We start from the raw sequence: 16,792 nt of genomic DNA on the forward strand, positions 1-16,792 counted from the left end.
GGTACGGTATCAGTTCATTCCCATATCTGGGAGAAACCACATCCCAAAATATAGGGTCATCCAGGAGATGACACACCTCCAGTTTTGCTGATTTTGTTACAGTAATAGATATATTCCCTTAGGTTCCTGAATGCACATTCTCCAAAACTTGGAGAGCTTCTCATACATTTAAATGAAACTGTCACTGCATGTTCCTCATTAATGGATGGAAATGACTGCGCAACACCTTCTAAGCCAGAGTTTTATCACTCAGCAAGGCAGTAAGCCCAGTCATGTACCCTGCCAGGAGGGAATACACCTGTGTTTCATGCTGGGTGAGGTCAGTTCTGATGCTTTGACCAGCCACTAATTTCTCTGTGCAAGCTGACTCCAAGAAACACCAGCAACAACAAAAATCCATCCCACTTTAAATAAATGAGATAGACTCCCAGTGCAACTTCCCAAGTAAAATCTGAGAAAGTTTTTCAGCAAGGTAATTAATGTTTGATGATATGAACTACTGAAGGGTAAATCCAGAGTTTGGCTTTCTTTTCATTTGTATTTATATTACATGTCTCCCCTGTCACCATGGCATTTGCTTGTTTGGTGTCTCAGATTGCCTTTGCTGCTACAATGGAAAGACCTACACCTTAAATGAAACTGTATACAGCCAAGTATATGGAACTGAGTGCAGTGATGCTGTCTGTGGCCCTAATGGAGAGGTCATTAAAACACTCATCCCTTGCCAAACACCATCCACACCAGCACAAGGTACTAGACTTATAAGGGTTTTGGTGGTGATTTTATGAAAGTCTGTAATGGTAGTAAGACTCCTCCATCTTGGAAAAAGACTCCTACTGCATGTCTAGTATGCTAGGATAAGCACAGAGCTTGTGGATCTCATGATGGGGACGAAAAGTCTAATTTTTATAGATTCTTACTGTCAATGGGGTAAAGAGAGAATAGAGAAATCTGGCCATTTTTCAGTACAGTTTTTACCATAACCTCAGGCATACCACAGTTAACACTCTGGTGCTGTTAGTCTCAATATTTCATACTTCTAAATGCTGTTTTTCCCCTTCTTACCACCTATATCACACTGTGGTTCTTATTGTTCTCTTTCTGCATTGGAATAAATTGGTCTCAGATGGATCACTGGAGCAAAAAACCAAAACTGCCTGGCACCCTTTCCGAAAGAGAAGTTGCAGGGTGAAAGGGATGTGAATGAACAAAATATAGGAAGTAAAAACAAATAAAGAGTAGTTGGAATTTTGCCACATGATTATAGAAAAGAAAAATAAGTGGCTAAAAATATATATTATCCTGGTAGCAAATAATACAAAGAGGGCAAGGAGAATTAGAAGTTAGCTTCTCTACTCAAGTGAATGGAAAAGCTTAAGACTTGACGGTGAGCTTTTCTGTTTGGTATTTAGTAAATGTGTTAACAAGTGGAATAAAAAGTATAATGATGTAATAGCTGAGAAGGACTGTTGAAAGCAGAGTGACTGTGACATCAAAAAATGTCTAAATTATATGCTTGTGTTTAAACCAACAGATTTTTCGCAACAAGGCATTAAAAGGAAAAATGGAGTGCCACTGGAAATCACCTCTCCAAAGTCAGGTGAAGTCCTGCAGGATTAAAAAGTTTAAAGAGACCTGAAATTGGAATGAATAAGCAGCAACAGAAGGGCAGTTTATCGTATTCTATATAGAGAAAAAATTAACTACAAGAGGGACTGTGTGTGTATTATTCTAGTAGCATACAGTGTAATAGAGTGTATATAAATACAGAGAGGATGTTTTTGGTGTGTACATGTACAAAATGTGGTGGGAGTATAAAAATTGTTAATATTTTCTCTTTCTGTGATTGTGGAGAAGGTAATGGATGCCATAGGGCTTGAAAGTAGAGTAGCAGAGGATTTGAATAGTTATTTATCTCATTTCCTGCAGAACCACATATGCAACCTGTAACATCTGCACCTCCATTGTCAATGGTCGCCACTCCCTGCTTCTGCAGTAACAATGGACAATTGATACAAATGGGTGAGAAACCAAGCAATTTTTTTTTCTGCACCACTGATGTGGGAAGATGTACTGTTGGATAAGGGTGCTTCAGCAAGTGCTCATTCAGCCTGCTGCGGTCACACATTACCACAAGTTGTTACATCTTTGAACTGTAACTAACACCTTCGGAACTACAACTCTCCCATATCCTATAACTTTGTCCTGGTTTGGATATTGCTGGTGTAAGGAAGTTTATACCAGATGCTAACTTCAGTGAACTCCAGCACAAACCCTGAATCCTAAACTGCTGAACATGGGCTTGTAATCCATAGCCATATTCCAAAAGCAGAGGAGGGAAAACTCTTCTTCATCTCTTATTAGTTCCTGAACCACCTGTCTCCTGGTCTTTATGAAGATCAGATGCCCCCAGTGATGTATTCAGTTCTCCAATTCAGCCGTTGAATTCAAGGAGTTGCAGACAGACGCTCACACCTGAACGTGGCCATTGGGTACAGGCAGACACAGCTAGTTAAATGCAGGGCCGAGTATGTGCTGATCTGAGATGCACAGGCCTTGAGAGTGACCAGCTTCATGCACAGTCCAGCACTAACTGTCAGGTTTTGGCCTTGCAGGAGAGAATGTTTCTCTGCCAGTGAATATATCAGATCATTGTGCTTACTCCGTTTGCAATGCATCGTGTCAGATTGAATTAGTTTGGGCAAAGTGTAAAATTGGTCATACTGAGGCCCTCAAGATCTGTGATTCAGAGTATGAAGCCTGTCCACCAACATCAGCTCCCAGTACAACAAGCCAAGTTTCTGCTTCCACGGGGACTCCTGTGAGCGATTGTCTTGGGCTCATTCCTCCTAGAAAGGTGAGAGATATGAAAGAAGAAGCCAAGTTTCTTCAGCTATGGCTTTGCCTGCAGCCAAGATTTGGTGTTCTCTTCTGATGCTGGTAACCAACACTACAGCTGTAGTGTAGATGTGGCTGAATTAGGTGGTTTAGAAGTATACCAGAAGCCCCTAAATAACTGAGGGAATAAGTTGAGGATTATTTTGTTCGTCTGAAATATCTAAATGATTGTATATAGGCAGAGCTACCTAAGCTGATCAAAGGCTAGGAAACCACATTTGACAGTGTCCCATCATCAGAAGTGGTCGGGACTTTAAGTGGCCAGTTCTATACAAAACGTTGTAGACCAGAGGTAGATATCAAGGGTCTGATGATTGCTGTATGTTTCATATTGCCTGGTTTCCATAGAAAGAGTAGATAGCAAATAATGCCATGCTAAACAATTAACTGAATGGAGCATAGTTGCTGTGTGTGATTTTAAAGGCTTTGTTACATTACTTTGTTATGTGCCTCTCCTTTTTCAATCTGTCAATAGTTTAATGAAACATGGAACTTCGGAAACTGCCAGATTGCCACTTGCCTGGGAGAAGGAAATAATATTAAACTGTCCAGCATGACTTGCCCTCCTCAGCAACTGAAACTCTGTGTCAATGGATTCCCATTCACGAAACACTATGATGAAACTGGTTGCTGTGAAGTCTTTGAGTGTCAGTGTAAGTACTGCAGCAGGAGAATTCCTGAAATTTTTGTTATGTTCAGCTGGACCTCAAGAAAGAGAAGTCCATGTGGTCAACATCTGTGTTATGTTCCTATTTATTCAGTAGGAGGTAATGGAACATAAGTCTCATCTAAAACATTGGCTGTTAAGAGCAGATACAAATGTCCTTGCTAGGCTAATTTTTCTTTATCAAGCTGTTTATTTCAGCTCTCACTGAAAGCAACTAAAAGAGTTAAAAACATCTTGTACAGGAAGCTGAGAAGCCAGACTTGAAATCTGTCACTCTGTCTTCCAGGTATTTGCAGTGGATGGGGAAATGAGCATTATGTGACTTTTGATGGAACATATTATCATTTTAAAGAAAACTGCACCTATGTCCTTGTGAAGTCAATTCTTCCTGACTCTCGCAACTTCTGGATTCACTTAGACAACTACTACTGTGGTGCCACTGATGGAGCAATTTGTTCAATGTCCCTTCTCATTTTTCATTACAACTCTGTTGTTATTCTGACACAAGCAATGGAACATGGAAAAGAAAAAAACCTGGTAAAGTATTGAGTTAAAATGTATTCTCAACATTGTATTCTCAATCCTCTAGTTATATCACTGTACTGCCAAATGTCCTTTCATGACAAAGGATAAAGCTAGTAAAAAATTGAATGGGTAGGAAATGCATTGTTTTCTCTTTTTTTCCTTTGTGTCAACAAAAAATTCTATATTCTAAAAACTTGGGGAATGATCACATAATTAAAAGTTATGCTTTTCTTTCTGACATGAGTATTCAATTAAATGACAACATATTAAAAAGGAATAATAGAGAACTGCTTAAATGACTGCCTTTGACAGACTTCATTTAGTGCACCCGAGGTCTGAATTTGTGCTGCTCTGCTTTCCGATAGCACAAACTGCATACTTTACTTGACAAAAGGACGTCCATAGAGAACTTCTGTTTCTCTTCCTTTTAGATTTTGTTTAATGATAAGAAAGTTGTACCAGACACTTCCAAGAATGGTATCAGGATAACCAGTTCTGGCCTGTACGTCATAGTTGAAATACCTGAAATAGAAGTTTATATCTCCTACAGCCGACTTGCATTTTACATAAAACTCCCTTTCGGAAAGTTTTATAACAATACCATGGGACTGTGTGGTGAGTGTCAATAATGAAGGCAATAAATTTCCCTCCTCCTTTCTCTCGTCCCCTTGTAAACATCTCTAAATGCTTGCAACTCCACTGATTTCCATTTATCACAAACTTTAACAAATTTATTGCTGTTTGGTGGAAAGACACTGTCAGGAGACAGAGTTTTAAGTTACTTCCTTTCATTCTGTTCACAGTCCTTTGGTGGATGGAGATAGGCTCTTTCTATGCCCTTCTTCTTGGTCATATCTACTCCATATGGGAATGCATGAAATCTGGAGAGTCTTGTGCTAGACAGAGTCATCTCAGTTGCTTTAGCGGCCAGGAGAAACACATCAACCAACATGTCAACTCTGGTTTTCATGAGTAACTGGCAAACTATTTCTTCTAGCCTTCTCTTCCTACATAGAGTTCCTGTGAGCTCATCCAGGACCCCATTCCCACAAGGAGGAGGTCTTCTCTTTCATTTTCTCTAAGAGCAGATTTATCAGCATCAACTCCCCTCTAACTGTCACTTTGCTTTTATATTTCTACCAGGTACCTGCACCAACCAGAAGTCTGACGATGCTATGAAAAGGAATGGTGCGGTTATCGAGTCCTACAAAGACATGGCATTAGATTGGAAAGTCCCAGATCCTACCAACAGACACTGTAATCCAAGTGTCGCACAACCAGCTGAGATTGAATATCATCAGCACTGTGAGCCTTCCAATCTGTGTAAAATCATCTGGTAAGGCAGCTCCCAAAAGTGCCCGAAAAATAAGTCCACAAGATAATTTTGAGCTTCACTACATGACCTAGGTGAACTGCTCGTAGGACATTATGAAAATATGAAGTCTGGCACACCTTGAAAAACTAAGCAGTGAACATCACTTCACTGTGTGAATGTTCCTGAGTTTGGTAGATATTTTTCAGCTGCATCATCAAAAATAAGCCCTCCCTTAATAGTGTCTGCTTCTTGGCACTCCGTCTCCCTTTAAGTTCTGGAGAAGCCAGCTAGGAACTAGCTATAATTCAGTATCTGAAAGCTCTGAATGAAAAGGAACACAGTCAGATTATAGTAAGCAAATGTGTGCATGTAAAAACATACTGCTGTATGTATGTAAAAACAAAAATGTGTGCAAATGTGTGTATGTAAAAACATAAAGATGTCAGCATATAGAATTATAATTGGGAGCTGTGCAGGAGAGTTTTCTTTGCAGGTATCAGTCCTACATAAAATTGCTACCTTTCAAAGCATTGTAAAGAATCGGAAGTAAAGTTCATTCTTTATTACTCCATGTGGTTGTATTGCCTATTAGAGCAATTTGTAGTTGTATCTTTACCTTCAGGTTTTCTCTGGGTGAGGATGGGTTTGGTTCTGAGTTGAATTCTTCCTTGAAAGTAGCCCAAGGAAATGAAATGACGTGTTTGTCTCCTTGCTTTGTGAAGGAACCTGACTGAGTGCCACAGCGTGGTCCCCCCACAACCCTATTATGAGGCGTGTGTGGCCAGCGGGTGCTCAGAAGAGCACCCCAGCACTGAGTGCCAGAGCATGCAGACGTATGCAGCCTTGTGTGGGCTCCACGGGATCTGCGTGGACTGGAGGAGTCAGACGAATGGGCAGTGTGGTAAGCCTTGGAAAGCCCTGCTGCTGGTGAAGTGACTCCAGTCTGTTCTTTCCTCACCTACACGCCTTGTTGTATTCCTCTACATCATCAAGCTTCAATCTTTATTGAGCTACTCTGGACAAGAGAAAAAGCAAGAACAAATCAAAAAGATTGTTCCAGTACAGAACTGGTGCAATACACATACGAAACAGGCTCACAGTCTCTCCTGAGCAGCTCAGCTGGGTGGCCTTGTGTGTTAGCTGCATCGCTAGATGGCAACACACAGCTTTTCTCTGTGTGCTTGGCCTGCTCGAGGCACTCAGTGATTCAGTGGTAAGCACTACTAGCACTCTCGCAAGCACTTTGCTAAATCCATTGATCCCCTCTTGCTGAAGCTCCAGGGACCCGCTTGCTGGGCAGGAGCCTGGTCTACTGCAGACTCGTGGGGTGGGCTGTGTTAGAATGTGCGGTTTGTTCGTTGTGCATTGAAGGGTATGCGTATGCGTGTGTCTGGGCTTTCTAACCTGTGTATTGTAATTCTCCACAGAGGCCGGCTGTGCTCAGGATCAGGTATACAAGCCATGCAGGGAAGCAAAAAGAAACACTTGCTTCAGCAGGTGGGTCATTTCCTAAGGCCATCACTTGAAAATTGCCGAGAAAGGCTGGAAGCTCACATTCCCTTTCAGATTTAGGTGTCTGTTTGCCCTGGGGCACATTTCTGCCTCTCATTGGTTCCTGTTTCTATTTTAATTGTGCAGGGAAGTCTCTAAGGACACCATCCCCATCCAAAATAACACACCAGTGTTCGTTGAGGGATGCTACTGTCCTGATGGAAAAATTCTGCTGAATGATCATGATGGCATTTGTGTTTCTGTCTGTGGTAAGAAATAATGTAAATAGTGGGATGGGAAGGGGCTATGAGACCCTCACTGGAAGTGCACATTAAGGGGAATGTTCTGGGTACAGAGGAAATGCAGGAGACTTTGATACTGACGCTTTCTAGTGAGGCTGGAAATATTTTAGGTAGGCAGTTTATGCCTGCTCTTATGCAGAAAGTGCAACTTTCAAAAGAACAAAGAGGAAGATTTTTAAGATGTTTGGGGTACACAACCTGTGACTTCACTCTGGATCTCTCTTTGTGGCTGTTTCTCAGATTTCAAGATCTTCCTTCTAATTCTGTCCTCCTACTTGTGTTGTTTTCCCTGATTCAGTTATCATTAAAGGAATCTGTAATTCATTTTACAGGTTGCACTGCACAAGATGGGTCAGTGAAACAGGTAAGAAAAAGGAAATACTGTCTTTATACTACAGCTCGGTGCTATGACCTCCTGTAAAAATGACTGCATGTCGTTTTTTTTTCTTTTAATTCTAAGCTTAAATACAAGTGAACTGCAATGGCAGTGGGAAAGAAAACAGCAGATTTTATTGTCAGAACTTTAGTGATCACTTGAGGTGCAGAAGCAGAAATAGCTGTTTGTGGGAATCACTGTTTCCTGGCAGAACTACCAATGGCTTCTCTTCTGGAAACACATAAAACTGCAAAGGAAAGTGGCAGATTATAGCGTTTTTTCTTACTGTTCCCTTCTACTCCCTCTAGGAGTTGAACTCTTCTGACATAATAAATTGGGGCAACCCAGCCCTACATTGTCTTGCAGCAGGCATTCATTAATATAATGCTTTTAGTTCTTGCTCTCTGAACTAACTATGCTTATTGTTTTCACAGCCTAGAGAAGCTTGGGAGCATGACTGTCAATACTGTACTTGTGATGAAGCAACCTTGAATATCTCTTGCTTCCCCCGCCCTTGTGCTAAAGCCCCACCTATCAACTGCACTAAGGAGGGCTTTGTACGCAAAATAAAACCACGTCTGGATGATCCATGTTGCACAGAGACAGTCTGTGGTGAGTAGATAACTCAAATGTCATAATGCAGCATCATTCACCTTTAGCAGTAAATCCTCAAGTGAGATCTGGTACGCCACAGGTACCATATTCAAATAAATGCACTGGAGTGGTTAATTCTTCCATCTACATGCCAGGACTTCTTGCTATTGGGAGAGACATCCTCTGATCCAGCTTGTATTCTAAACTTGTGTCATGACCCAGTAGATACTTAAGTTGGAAAATTCCCCCATGGACCATTGGGACCACCAGGTGCTTCACAGAATCCTCTGGCTCTTGTCCCTTCTGAGATGAGAGGATGATCTTTGCAGAGATCCATCCAACAAGAGAGGATGTGCTCATCTTCCAGGCTGCCCCAAGGGCTCCAGTGGAAGTTCTTTATTTATGTTTGCCCTCACATTTCCATTTGCATCCTCTCAGTCCCAAATACCCACCAGAGCACAGGGCCTCCTCGTCAACCTGCTTCTAACCCTGGCCACTCCCAGCACCTATAGGAAGATGCAGGACAGGGAATATTAGGAATGAGGGTGGGATATTTATCTGCTCCTCAACCCTTCATGCTGCCAGGCAGCAGTTCAATATACTCCTTGGATGCCTTGAGGGAGCAATGGGCACTGTCAGGGTTCTTTGCCTTGCATGTTCCAACCTTTGTATCTTTGGCTCTCATCCATTGCCTCTTCATTTTTTTTCACTCTGACTCATTCACCTGTACCCCAACTTGTTTCTCTGACACTTCTCTCAGATGAGGGTGTTTAGTTTTTTAGAGATGCCATCCAGTGGGGGAAGAGAAGCAGGAAGAAGGGCCTGAAGTATATGTCTAGCTTTACAGTAGAGCAAGCTTAGAGATACTTCACCTGAACATGTCCCAAACTCCAAAAATGTATGGTTCAAGAAGCATCTATTTCTACCCAGTTTCTTAGATGTTCAAGCTTTGGTCTGCAAGTATTACTGCTGGATGGGATGCTTTAGCTTACTTCATCTCTGTTATCTATTGCAGAATGTGATATAAAAACCTGCATTATCAACAAAACAGCATGTGACTTAGGCTTCCAGCCAGTAGTTGCTATATCTGACAATGGCTGTTGTCCTATCTTCTCCTGTAGTAAGTACCATGTTCCTTAAGGTGTTTTATTTATTCCTTCAGCTATTTCATTTTTTCAAGATGAGTCAAAAACAAAAGCAGTAGTCTCTTCTCTTCCCTCTCAGCCTTTACAATTAGTGCTTTTTTTTGTGGGGGTGGTGAACTAACTGGTGCAGGTTCTCTGTAGGTTCTGTGAATTAAGATCAGATACTGAATGTCACTTACATTGAACCCATCCCAAAGCTCTGCTGCCAAATTAATACTTCCAGATTCACATACTTGACCCAGCTTTCCAATGGCTCTGTTGCCAGCAAGATGTTTAAAAATAAAGCTCGACTAATTTCAATTATGGGTAAAAAGCCATGAGGTAAATAAATTTGTACCACATGGAAAGTGCAGGATATAGAATGACTCCCCACTTCATGCATAACATCTGAGCAGATGTTACATGTAGGCTTTTGAATAACAGCACCATGTACTAGCCACTTTTCCCCCCTTTTGTGCAGGCTATTAAAGCTCATGAATAAGCTCAGTTCTCCTCTTTGTCTCCCCTAAATCACTCACAATTCAGATTACAGTAACTGTTTATATCATTCCTAGCACATCCTTTTCATTTTATTTTCTCTTACAGTACCAAAAGGTGTATGTGTTTCTGAAGGAGTTGAATTTAAGGTAGGTCTTCTTCCAGATACTTCTTTCCACAGGTTAATGCTGCCTGAGTCAGAATTTTCTGAAGCTGTTATTGTCAACACTCACATAAAAAGCAGGATTAGAATGGCTTATAATTTTTCCCTGCCAGTAGTCTTAAGTACTATTGGAAATGTTACTGAATAGGTAATGCTTGAGACCAGTAGCTTGCTTACTAAATGAGATTTTACCTATGTTTTAGAGTCAAGAAGTCAGTATTGTGATTGAATACAAATTTTAAATCTCATTGGATGCCGTAAGATTGATTACTAGGACAAACCGAGTGAAAATTGATGCATGGAATTTATGAGATAACATGGTAACTCCTGTAATGCAATTAACGTGCTTGGGAGCACCAGACTTGCGTTCATGTTGTGATACTGATAGTGAGAGCTTTTAGAGATCTGGAGGCATTAATTTCAAGAAGTTCTTTCAAAAGTAAATCCCAAGCATAAGCACTTATTTTTGATGAATATTATTCTAGAACCCACTGAATCCTTGCCATGGCCTCTTTCCTTTCTCTCTCCTCTGTTATTTCCAGCCTGGGGCAATGGTGCCTAAAAGCTCTTGTGAGGACTGTGTATGCACAGATGAGCAGGACGTTGTGACACGGACCAACCGTATCCACTGTGTTCCAGTGAAATGCCAGACCACCTGCCAGCAGGTCAGTGCTGCACGCTCAGCCTCCCCAGCCATGAACAATGGCTGTTGGGATGTACCATAAAACTGGGATGTTGTAATTGCTTCCTCACTGAAAGACAGGAGGATGTAATCTTCTATTGGATTTTTTGTAAAGTTATTTTTAGAGTGCTGGTTATTTTAGCTCTAGCAAATTTAAGAGATCACCCTTGGAAAGATGCCCTAAGGAAGAGCGATTACAAACCCATTGAAGAGAAGTCTGACTGCTGAAAGATGACATTTGTGCTCTTCTGTTGATGTTGCCCATTGTCAGCTCAAAAATTAAGATTGTAAAGAAACTGAACAGTGGGTTATATGTTTCCAGACACTTCTCAGTACTCATGAGCTGAGAGTGCACACAAACTCTTGTCTATTGGTCTGTTACTGAATGTAAGCAAAGAGTGGTTTCTTTTCCATTATTGGCCAGATAAGGCCAGACCTAACACCAATCCTAAAAATGGATAAAACCATTATACTTTTCCTGAAGCCAGCCACACTCGCGCTCACCAAGAGACCAATGGATACCTAAAATGAAGGGAAGGAAATATCTGATACATGATCTTCGTATGTCTGACAGCAGCAGTTCTGGTGAACAATCATATCAGACCAAGCACAGGTGGTAGATTATGCAAGTAATCATATGCTGAATTAATTTATTTGGCCTGATTTGTATGTTAGCTCAAAGAAGGATAGCCAATGACAGGGTCTTCATGGTAACTGAAGTGCCTAGAAGTCACTATTCTACAAGGGAAGGAAATTGTCAGCTTTCATTGTCAGGTTTAAAAGGGTTCCAACAGGTTTCCAAAGACAACAGAAATGAAAGCAGAAAGTTGGCTCATTTCCTCTGTCATCTACAGTTTGGCTTTGATCTAAAGGTCCTTAATGAATAAGACATCTGGTAACATGGCTAAATGGAAACTTTATTCCCACAGGGTTTCCGCTATGTCCAAGAGGAGGGTCAGTGCTGCAGCCAGTGTCAGCAAGTGGCATGTGTGGCAAATTTTCCATTTGGCAATGTGACCATTGAGGTAGGTGCTCCTTTGCTCTGCACACCGGGCTGAATTATCAAAAATACCTCCGCATTTTTTGAACCAGTGTCATACATTTTGAGTCTGGGAAGACCTCTAGGCAGATTTAAAATTGTCTGTATTTCCAAAGTAAATGTAGACGTTTATACAGGTGCTCTCTGCTCTGTGTATCTCACAGACACCACTGTGTTAAAATTATACATCTCTGGCAGGAATGGAAATCATGTTACCACTCTTCCTGCAATGCAACAGAAAGAGTTTGGAGGGGATGGTCACACTGTGTAATACTGCTCTTGTGGAGATATGTGAGCTGGCTTCACACCATACTGCTCCAGTCTGGAAACAGTGTCATTATCTTGCCCAGGAGATGTAGAGCTAAATAGTGTGAGCAAGCTGATAGAACTGTACTAGCAGTAGTTCTGAATTTGCTGAGGCAGAAATTGAAAGTGGCACAGCTGCTGTACTGTAATGTGACTTGGAAACACACCCAGGTAATACATCATGTCTTGTGAGCGTGGCGTTGTGTAGACATGAGCTGAGCCTCAAGCTAGTTCTTTAGTTTTATTACAACCTGCTACTCCTGTGAATGGTTAATGACACTGTCTCAACCAATGACTATTGTCTTACATACTACTGCTCCTCTGGTAGCTCTTGTGTTCTGCATCTTTTCTATTTCATCTTTTTATTCCTTGATAATTTATCTTGCAAACTAGCTTCTTCTGTGCCAATATGCAATTTTAATGTTTCCATGAGGACACTTTGCATTTATCCATTAACCTCTATTGTGAAGGCTTTTACCCTCTTTCACACGTTTTGGTTTTTATCTATCTATTAAAGATGAAAACTGTTGAAATCCTTTAAAAGAGTTGTTTTTCTTTTGTGTCTATTTTATTTCACATACATTAACACACCTACCTTCTGGCATTTCTTTTCATACCTGTATGATCACTCAGCCACCAGCTTTTGATTCTTTCCACCTAGATGGCCACAAAGGGGATTTTGCATAGGCTAGTAGTGGGAGAGCTTGGTACAGAATTTGCAGGTGCAAGTACCAGACACCTCAGCACTTTCAGAGTGATATGAACAATCCAGTCCCTCTGCCAGTTCACTGGCTGGATTACTGTTGCATTATTTTATTTTTATTGCTATAGTATATTGAGTTGGGGTTTCTTTTTCCTTTTTTATTTAGGTTGGAAAGAGTTATAAAGCTCCATATGATAACTGCACTCAGTATACATGCACTGAATCAGCAGGCCAGTTTTCCTTGACTAGTACAGTAAAGGTCTGCCTACCATTTGAAGAATCAAACTGTGTCCCAGTAAGTATTTTAGAGCCAGAAAAACAAACCTTCTGGAATGAGCCCTGCTGTTGGTCTGGGAGTTTTCTTCACTGTTTTGAATAATCTTTCTGAACTGATCATTCTTGTTTGAAGGAAATGTGCTTTTTCAGCCTTGAATGGAGTGTTCTATGGAGGTAAAACAAAAGTATTTGCAAAAAACTCATGCATTTTACTTGTTGTGGGATAAGCACTAGAAATTGAAAGAGTATCATATTGGGGTAATAGAAGGGTGGAATTTTTCATCACTTGAGAAACACCAGTGTCATGAAATGCAATTAAGCAAATGGTAGCTCACCATGGACTCCTGGGGAACCCATGAACACAGTGTCTTCTGATACATGATCTATCACTAAGCAAAGAAGTGGTACATGAACGAGCAAGGGGTATCATTCATGCCCTGGCTTTCAACAATTAGTGGTTTCCAGTTTCAGAAGCTCTGTGGGGCTTTGCAGTAGATTTCAAAACCAAAGCAGGGACAAAGACAGCCATTGACTTGAATAAACTTTGGGGTAGGTTCTGTGCTGGTCAGGCTGCTCAATTCCAGCTGTCATTCTGTGGGGCTGGGGTTTTTGTGCTGGTTTCAGTAAGACCTGTGTAAAATCAGTTGTGTGCTACAGGACATCTTACATGGCTTGTGAGAAGATACATAGTTTTAAGAAAATTCACTCCCTTCCTTGCTGGATTTTTTTAAGCAATTTTATATAATTGGTACCCAATTTGGTCTGATGAGGAATCTATTGGTTAGAGATGTGGAAATATACATGAAGTCTCGTTGTTGCTGCTGGCTGCTTAGCAATATGTGCATCGAAACTGTTCTGATTATGTTTGCTTTCAACACAGGGGACAGTTGAAGTCACTTCAGATGGCTGTTGTAAGACATGTGAGTGCATTAAATCGCTGATTCCCTATTCCAATACTGTTAGATTCTCCCATGCTTATAGTCCTGAGAGTAGTCTGCAGTTTCAACAGACTGGAAGACTTTTCTCAGCAGCAGAGCTGTTTTATACCACACAGGCTAAAAATCCACTCACAGCTGAGGCTAAATATCTGCCTCATTCTTGCAATGGGGACACTAAAATTCTTTTATCTTCTTTTTTGTGTTTTTATTTAATTGAAATACTGTGAGTTTGAGCTATACTCTTGATAAGAATATTTGTGGAAAATATGTTTGTATTCTTCCATCTGGAAAATGAATGGAAAAAAGGGTCTTTTTTTCATAGCATCCACTCAGAATTCATAGGTTGTTATAGAGTCACAAATGTCATTTATACTAATTTAAAAAAACCTCAAATATTCACATGTCCTTTAGGTCTTGGTTCAATGGTACCTTTACATGAACTTATACGTAAGTCTTCATTTAAGCTAGTCCATAATAGAACAGTGCCTTGACCAGCGGGAAATTGCTTTGCTGAATTAGTGCTTCTTTGCAATCTCATTTGGTTTTTTGAACTGTAAAAAGTTTTAGTCAGAAGAGCTGTCTTTGGTTTCCTAGCAGATAGACACCTTTCAAAACTTTTCTCCCCAGTTTGAAAAAGTCTAACTGAAGTGTTCTTCTGCACAGGTATTGACCTGCCACATAAATGCAAACGCAATGTGAAAGAGCAGTATATCGTCCACAACAACTGTAAGTCAGCTGCTCCAGTTCCAGTGCCCTTTTGTGAAGGGACGTGCAGTACCTATTCTGTGTGAGTAGGAAACCTTTCTCTGTCTTCCCCCATGTCTGATCTTCCTGGGTTCTTTTTGCCAACCAGCTCCAGCTGTCTGTCCCCTTCCAGCTATTTAAGAGGACCTGTTTGGGAAACTGGGTATGCAGAACAGAAGTCATTAGCAATGTGACTAAATGACTTGAGTGTGACAGGAGTGCCTTATCTTCCCCAGGAAAATAGGTGCCTTTGAAAAGACATCAGCTAAATTTATTAACTGCTTCTTCTTAAACATGTACTTTTGTGGTTTTGAACAGCTCTGGTGCTCAGTGGAGTTTCTCTCCTCTCTTTCCCCTGTCCTCCTTTCCCCTTTGGTCTCTGCATGGATTGCTCCTTTCTGTCTTGCCAGAATGGGCCTAATCCAAAATCCACTGAAATTACTGGAATTCTCCCCATTGATGTCAAAGCATCTGGCTGTGCATGGCTAGTAGTATCTTAAGGAAGGACTGTTACGAGTAAGCAGAAAAATAGATAGGAAATTTTGCTCCTCTGCTCCTTAAAAGTACCTCCATTTGAAGCAGCAAATATGATCAGTTTGGGAAGACAACAGGCAGCAGACTGATGTGCAAATTTCCTTTCTACAGGTATTCCTTTGAGGCACACGAAATGGAACACAAATGCATTTGCTGTCATGAAAAAAGGAGTCACGAAGTGAAGGTGGATCTGGTTTGCTCTGAGCATAAGAGAGTCCAATTCACATACGTCCATGTAGACGAATGTGGATGTGTGGAAACAAAATGCCCAAAGAGAAGAACATGAGCATAAACTAAAGGAAACTTTTCAGCTCCTATTTAATGCTTCCCTAGCAAGTGTGTAGTTTAGAAAACAGCTGTGAATAACCTTCAGATTACCATATTTCTCTCTTGTGCTTTTTCCTTCTGATATTATATGCAGTTATGGAAATTAGCTAAGGATTTTACTCTAAATGTTTGTAGAATAAACTGCATTTCAAAGAGGACTTGTTCTCCTGTTTCAGTGATGCTGCTAAGGGGGCAAGGTGGCTAAAGTCTTTAATGTCATAGTGGTGTATAAGTCAAGGTTATTACAAGACACCCTAGAGACTGCTGATGCCTTTCAAAAGTCCTTCTTGAAGAAAGTGAACGTTGTAAAACCCGTAACCATACACATCATTTCATTTCCCTTAGAAGGGAAAAAGCAATCACTTTCAGAGCTGTGGTTCAGTTGGAAAGGCAGGACTCAGCTCAGTGGCACATTTGAGTCTTTCTCACCAGTGGTCCTGAACCTACTTTGGCTAAGACTCTGGGTCACTGGAAAAAAGCAAGGTCCTTTTTTCCTTCTGTATAGTGGGCACTACATCAGGAGTGTAAAAACATGTTTTACATACATTACAAAATTAATATATTTGCACCCTTACTGTGAGTCTTTACTTCACTGATGTTGTATATTATTTGCCAACATCAAACTCTGAGCTGTCAAGTGAGAGACTGGTGTTCAGTCTCACTACTGGTTACTTGCTTATGATTTGTGTTATAAAAGATTGACTCCCAGCTAGCACATCCAATGGTACTGGTCACAGTATCTTACATAGACAGGGATTAAAATGGTCCAACAATACCTTCAGAGTACACAAGGCAGGCAGATGCTTCTGCTACTTGAGCAATTTGGTCTTCTGTGACCTGAAAGAGAACTGAGGACTGTGGCTTAGAGTGAAGTGTCCTGCAGCCTGCTGTGTGGGGGCTTCTGGGAACTGTTTGGAAGGGAAAGCTTTTGAATTGACCAAGCAGATATTAAACTTCAGCTTTCCATTTTAAAATGCTGCAGCTATTGAGCCCCAAGTAATCTTTGATTCATTTTCATAATAAATCTTTTCAGCTGATTTTAGGTTACTTTCATGTGTACTGTTCCATAATGGTGTTATTAATCTTAAAATTGTGGGAATCCTTGACTTTGAATAGGCATAGGAGTTGAATGGTACATGTTTTTCTCCACTCCCACCTGAGAGTCCTATGTTTATTGGGTCATCAGTGTGATGCAATAGGGTGGTCTATGTTATGCCTCTGCAGGATTCAGCTCAGGTTGTTTTAATTAACTCATTCTCCAGCCCCTTTCCGGAGTGATTTGTCTCAGCC

The 16,792-nt window shown here is 40.8% G+C and overlaps 1 protein-coding gene across 1 annotated transcript in view; it reads left to right on the top strand.

Moving 5' to 3' along the window:
- LOC104536771 (mucin-5B) overlaps positions 1-15,658 on the top strand; it is a 44,347-nt gene extending 28,689 nt beyond the window's left edge. Inside the window, exons 28-47 of the mRNA XM_010179488.1 lie at positions 595-750; positions 1,930-2,022; positions 2,616-2,857; positions 3,374-3,551; positions 3,852-4,102; positions 4,522-4,705; positions 5,234-5,426; positions 6,128-6,306; positions 6,833-6,902; positions 7,044-7,165; positions 7,531-7,562; positions 8,009-8,186; positions 9,184-9,288; positions 9,899-9,939; positions 10,496-10,618; positions 11,565-11,660; positions 12,850-12,978; positions 13,840-13,879; positions 14,561-14,684; positions 15,287-15,658. Coding sequence (XP_010177790.1) covers positions 595-750; positions 1,930-2,022; positions 2,616-2,857; positions 3,374-3,551; positions 3,852-4,102; positions 4,522-4,705; positions 5,234-5,426; positions 6,128-6,306; positions 6,833-6,902; positions 7,044-7,165; positions 7,531-7,562; positions 8,009-8,186; positions 9,184-9,288; positions 9,899-9,939; positions 10,496-10,618; positions 11,565-11,660; positions 12,850-12,978; positions 13,840-13,879; positions 14,561-14,684; positions 15,287-15,461 — 2,711 coding nt within the window. The 3' untranslated portion in view covers positions 15,462-15,658. The remainder of the gene's footprint in view (positions 1-594; positions 751-1,929; positions 2,023-2,615; positions 2,858-3,373; positions 3,552-3,851; positions 4,103-4,521; positions 4,706-5,233; positions 5,427-6,127; positions 6,307-6,832; positions 6,903-7,043; positions 7,166-7,530; positions 7,563-8,008; positions 8,187-9,183; positions 9,289-9,898; positions 9,940-10,495; positions 10,619-11,564; positions 11,661-12,849; positions 12,979-13,839; positions 13,880-14,560; positions 14,685-15,286) is intronic.
- Positions 15,659-16,792: the final 1,134 nt, after the last annotated feature.

This window comes from Mesitornis unicolor, unplaced genomic scaffold (assembly GCF_000695765.1).
Source record: "Mesitornis unicolor isolate BGI_N332 unplaced genomic scaffold, ASM69576v1 scaffold9072, whole genome shotgun sequence".
In the NCBI taxonomy this organism is placed as follows: Eukaryota; Metazoa; Chordata; class Aves; order Mesitornithiformes; family Mesitornithidae; genus Mesitornis; species Mesitornis unicolor.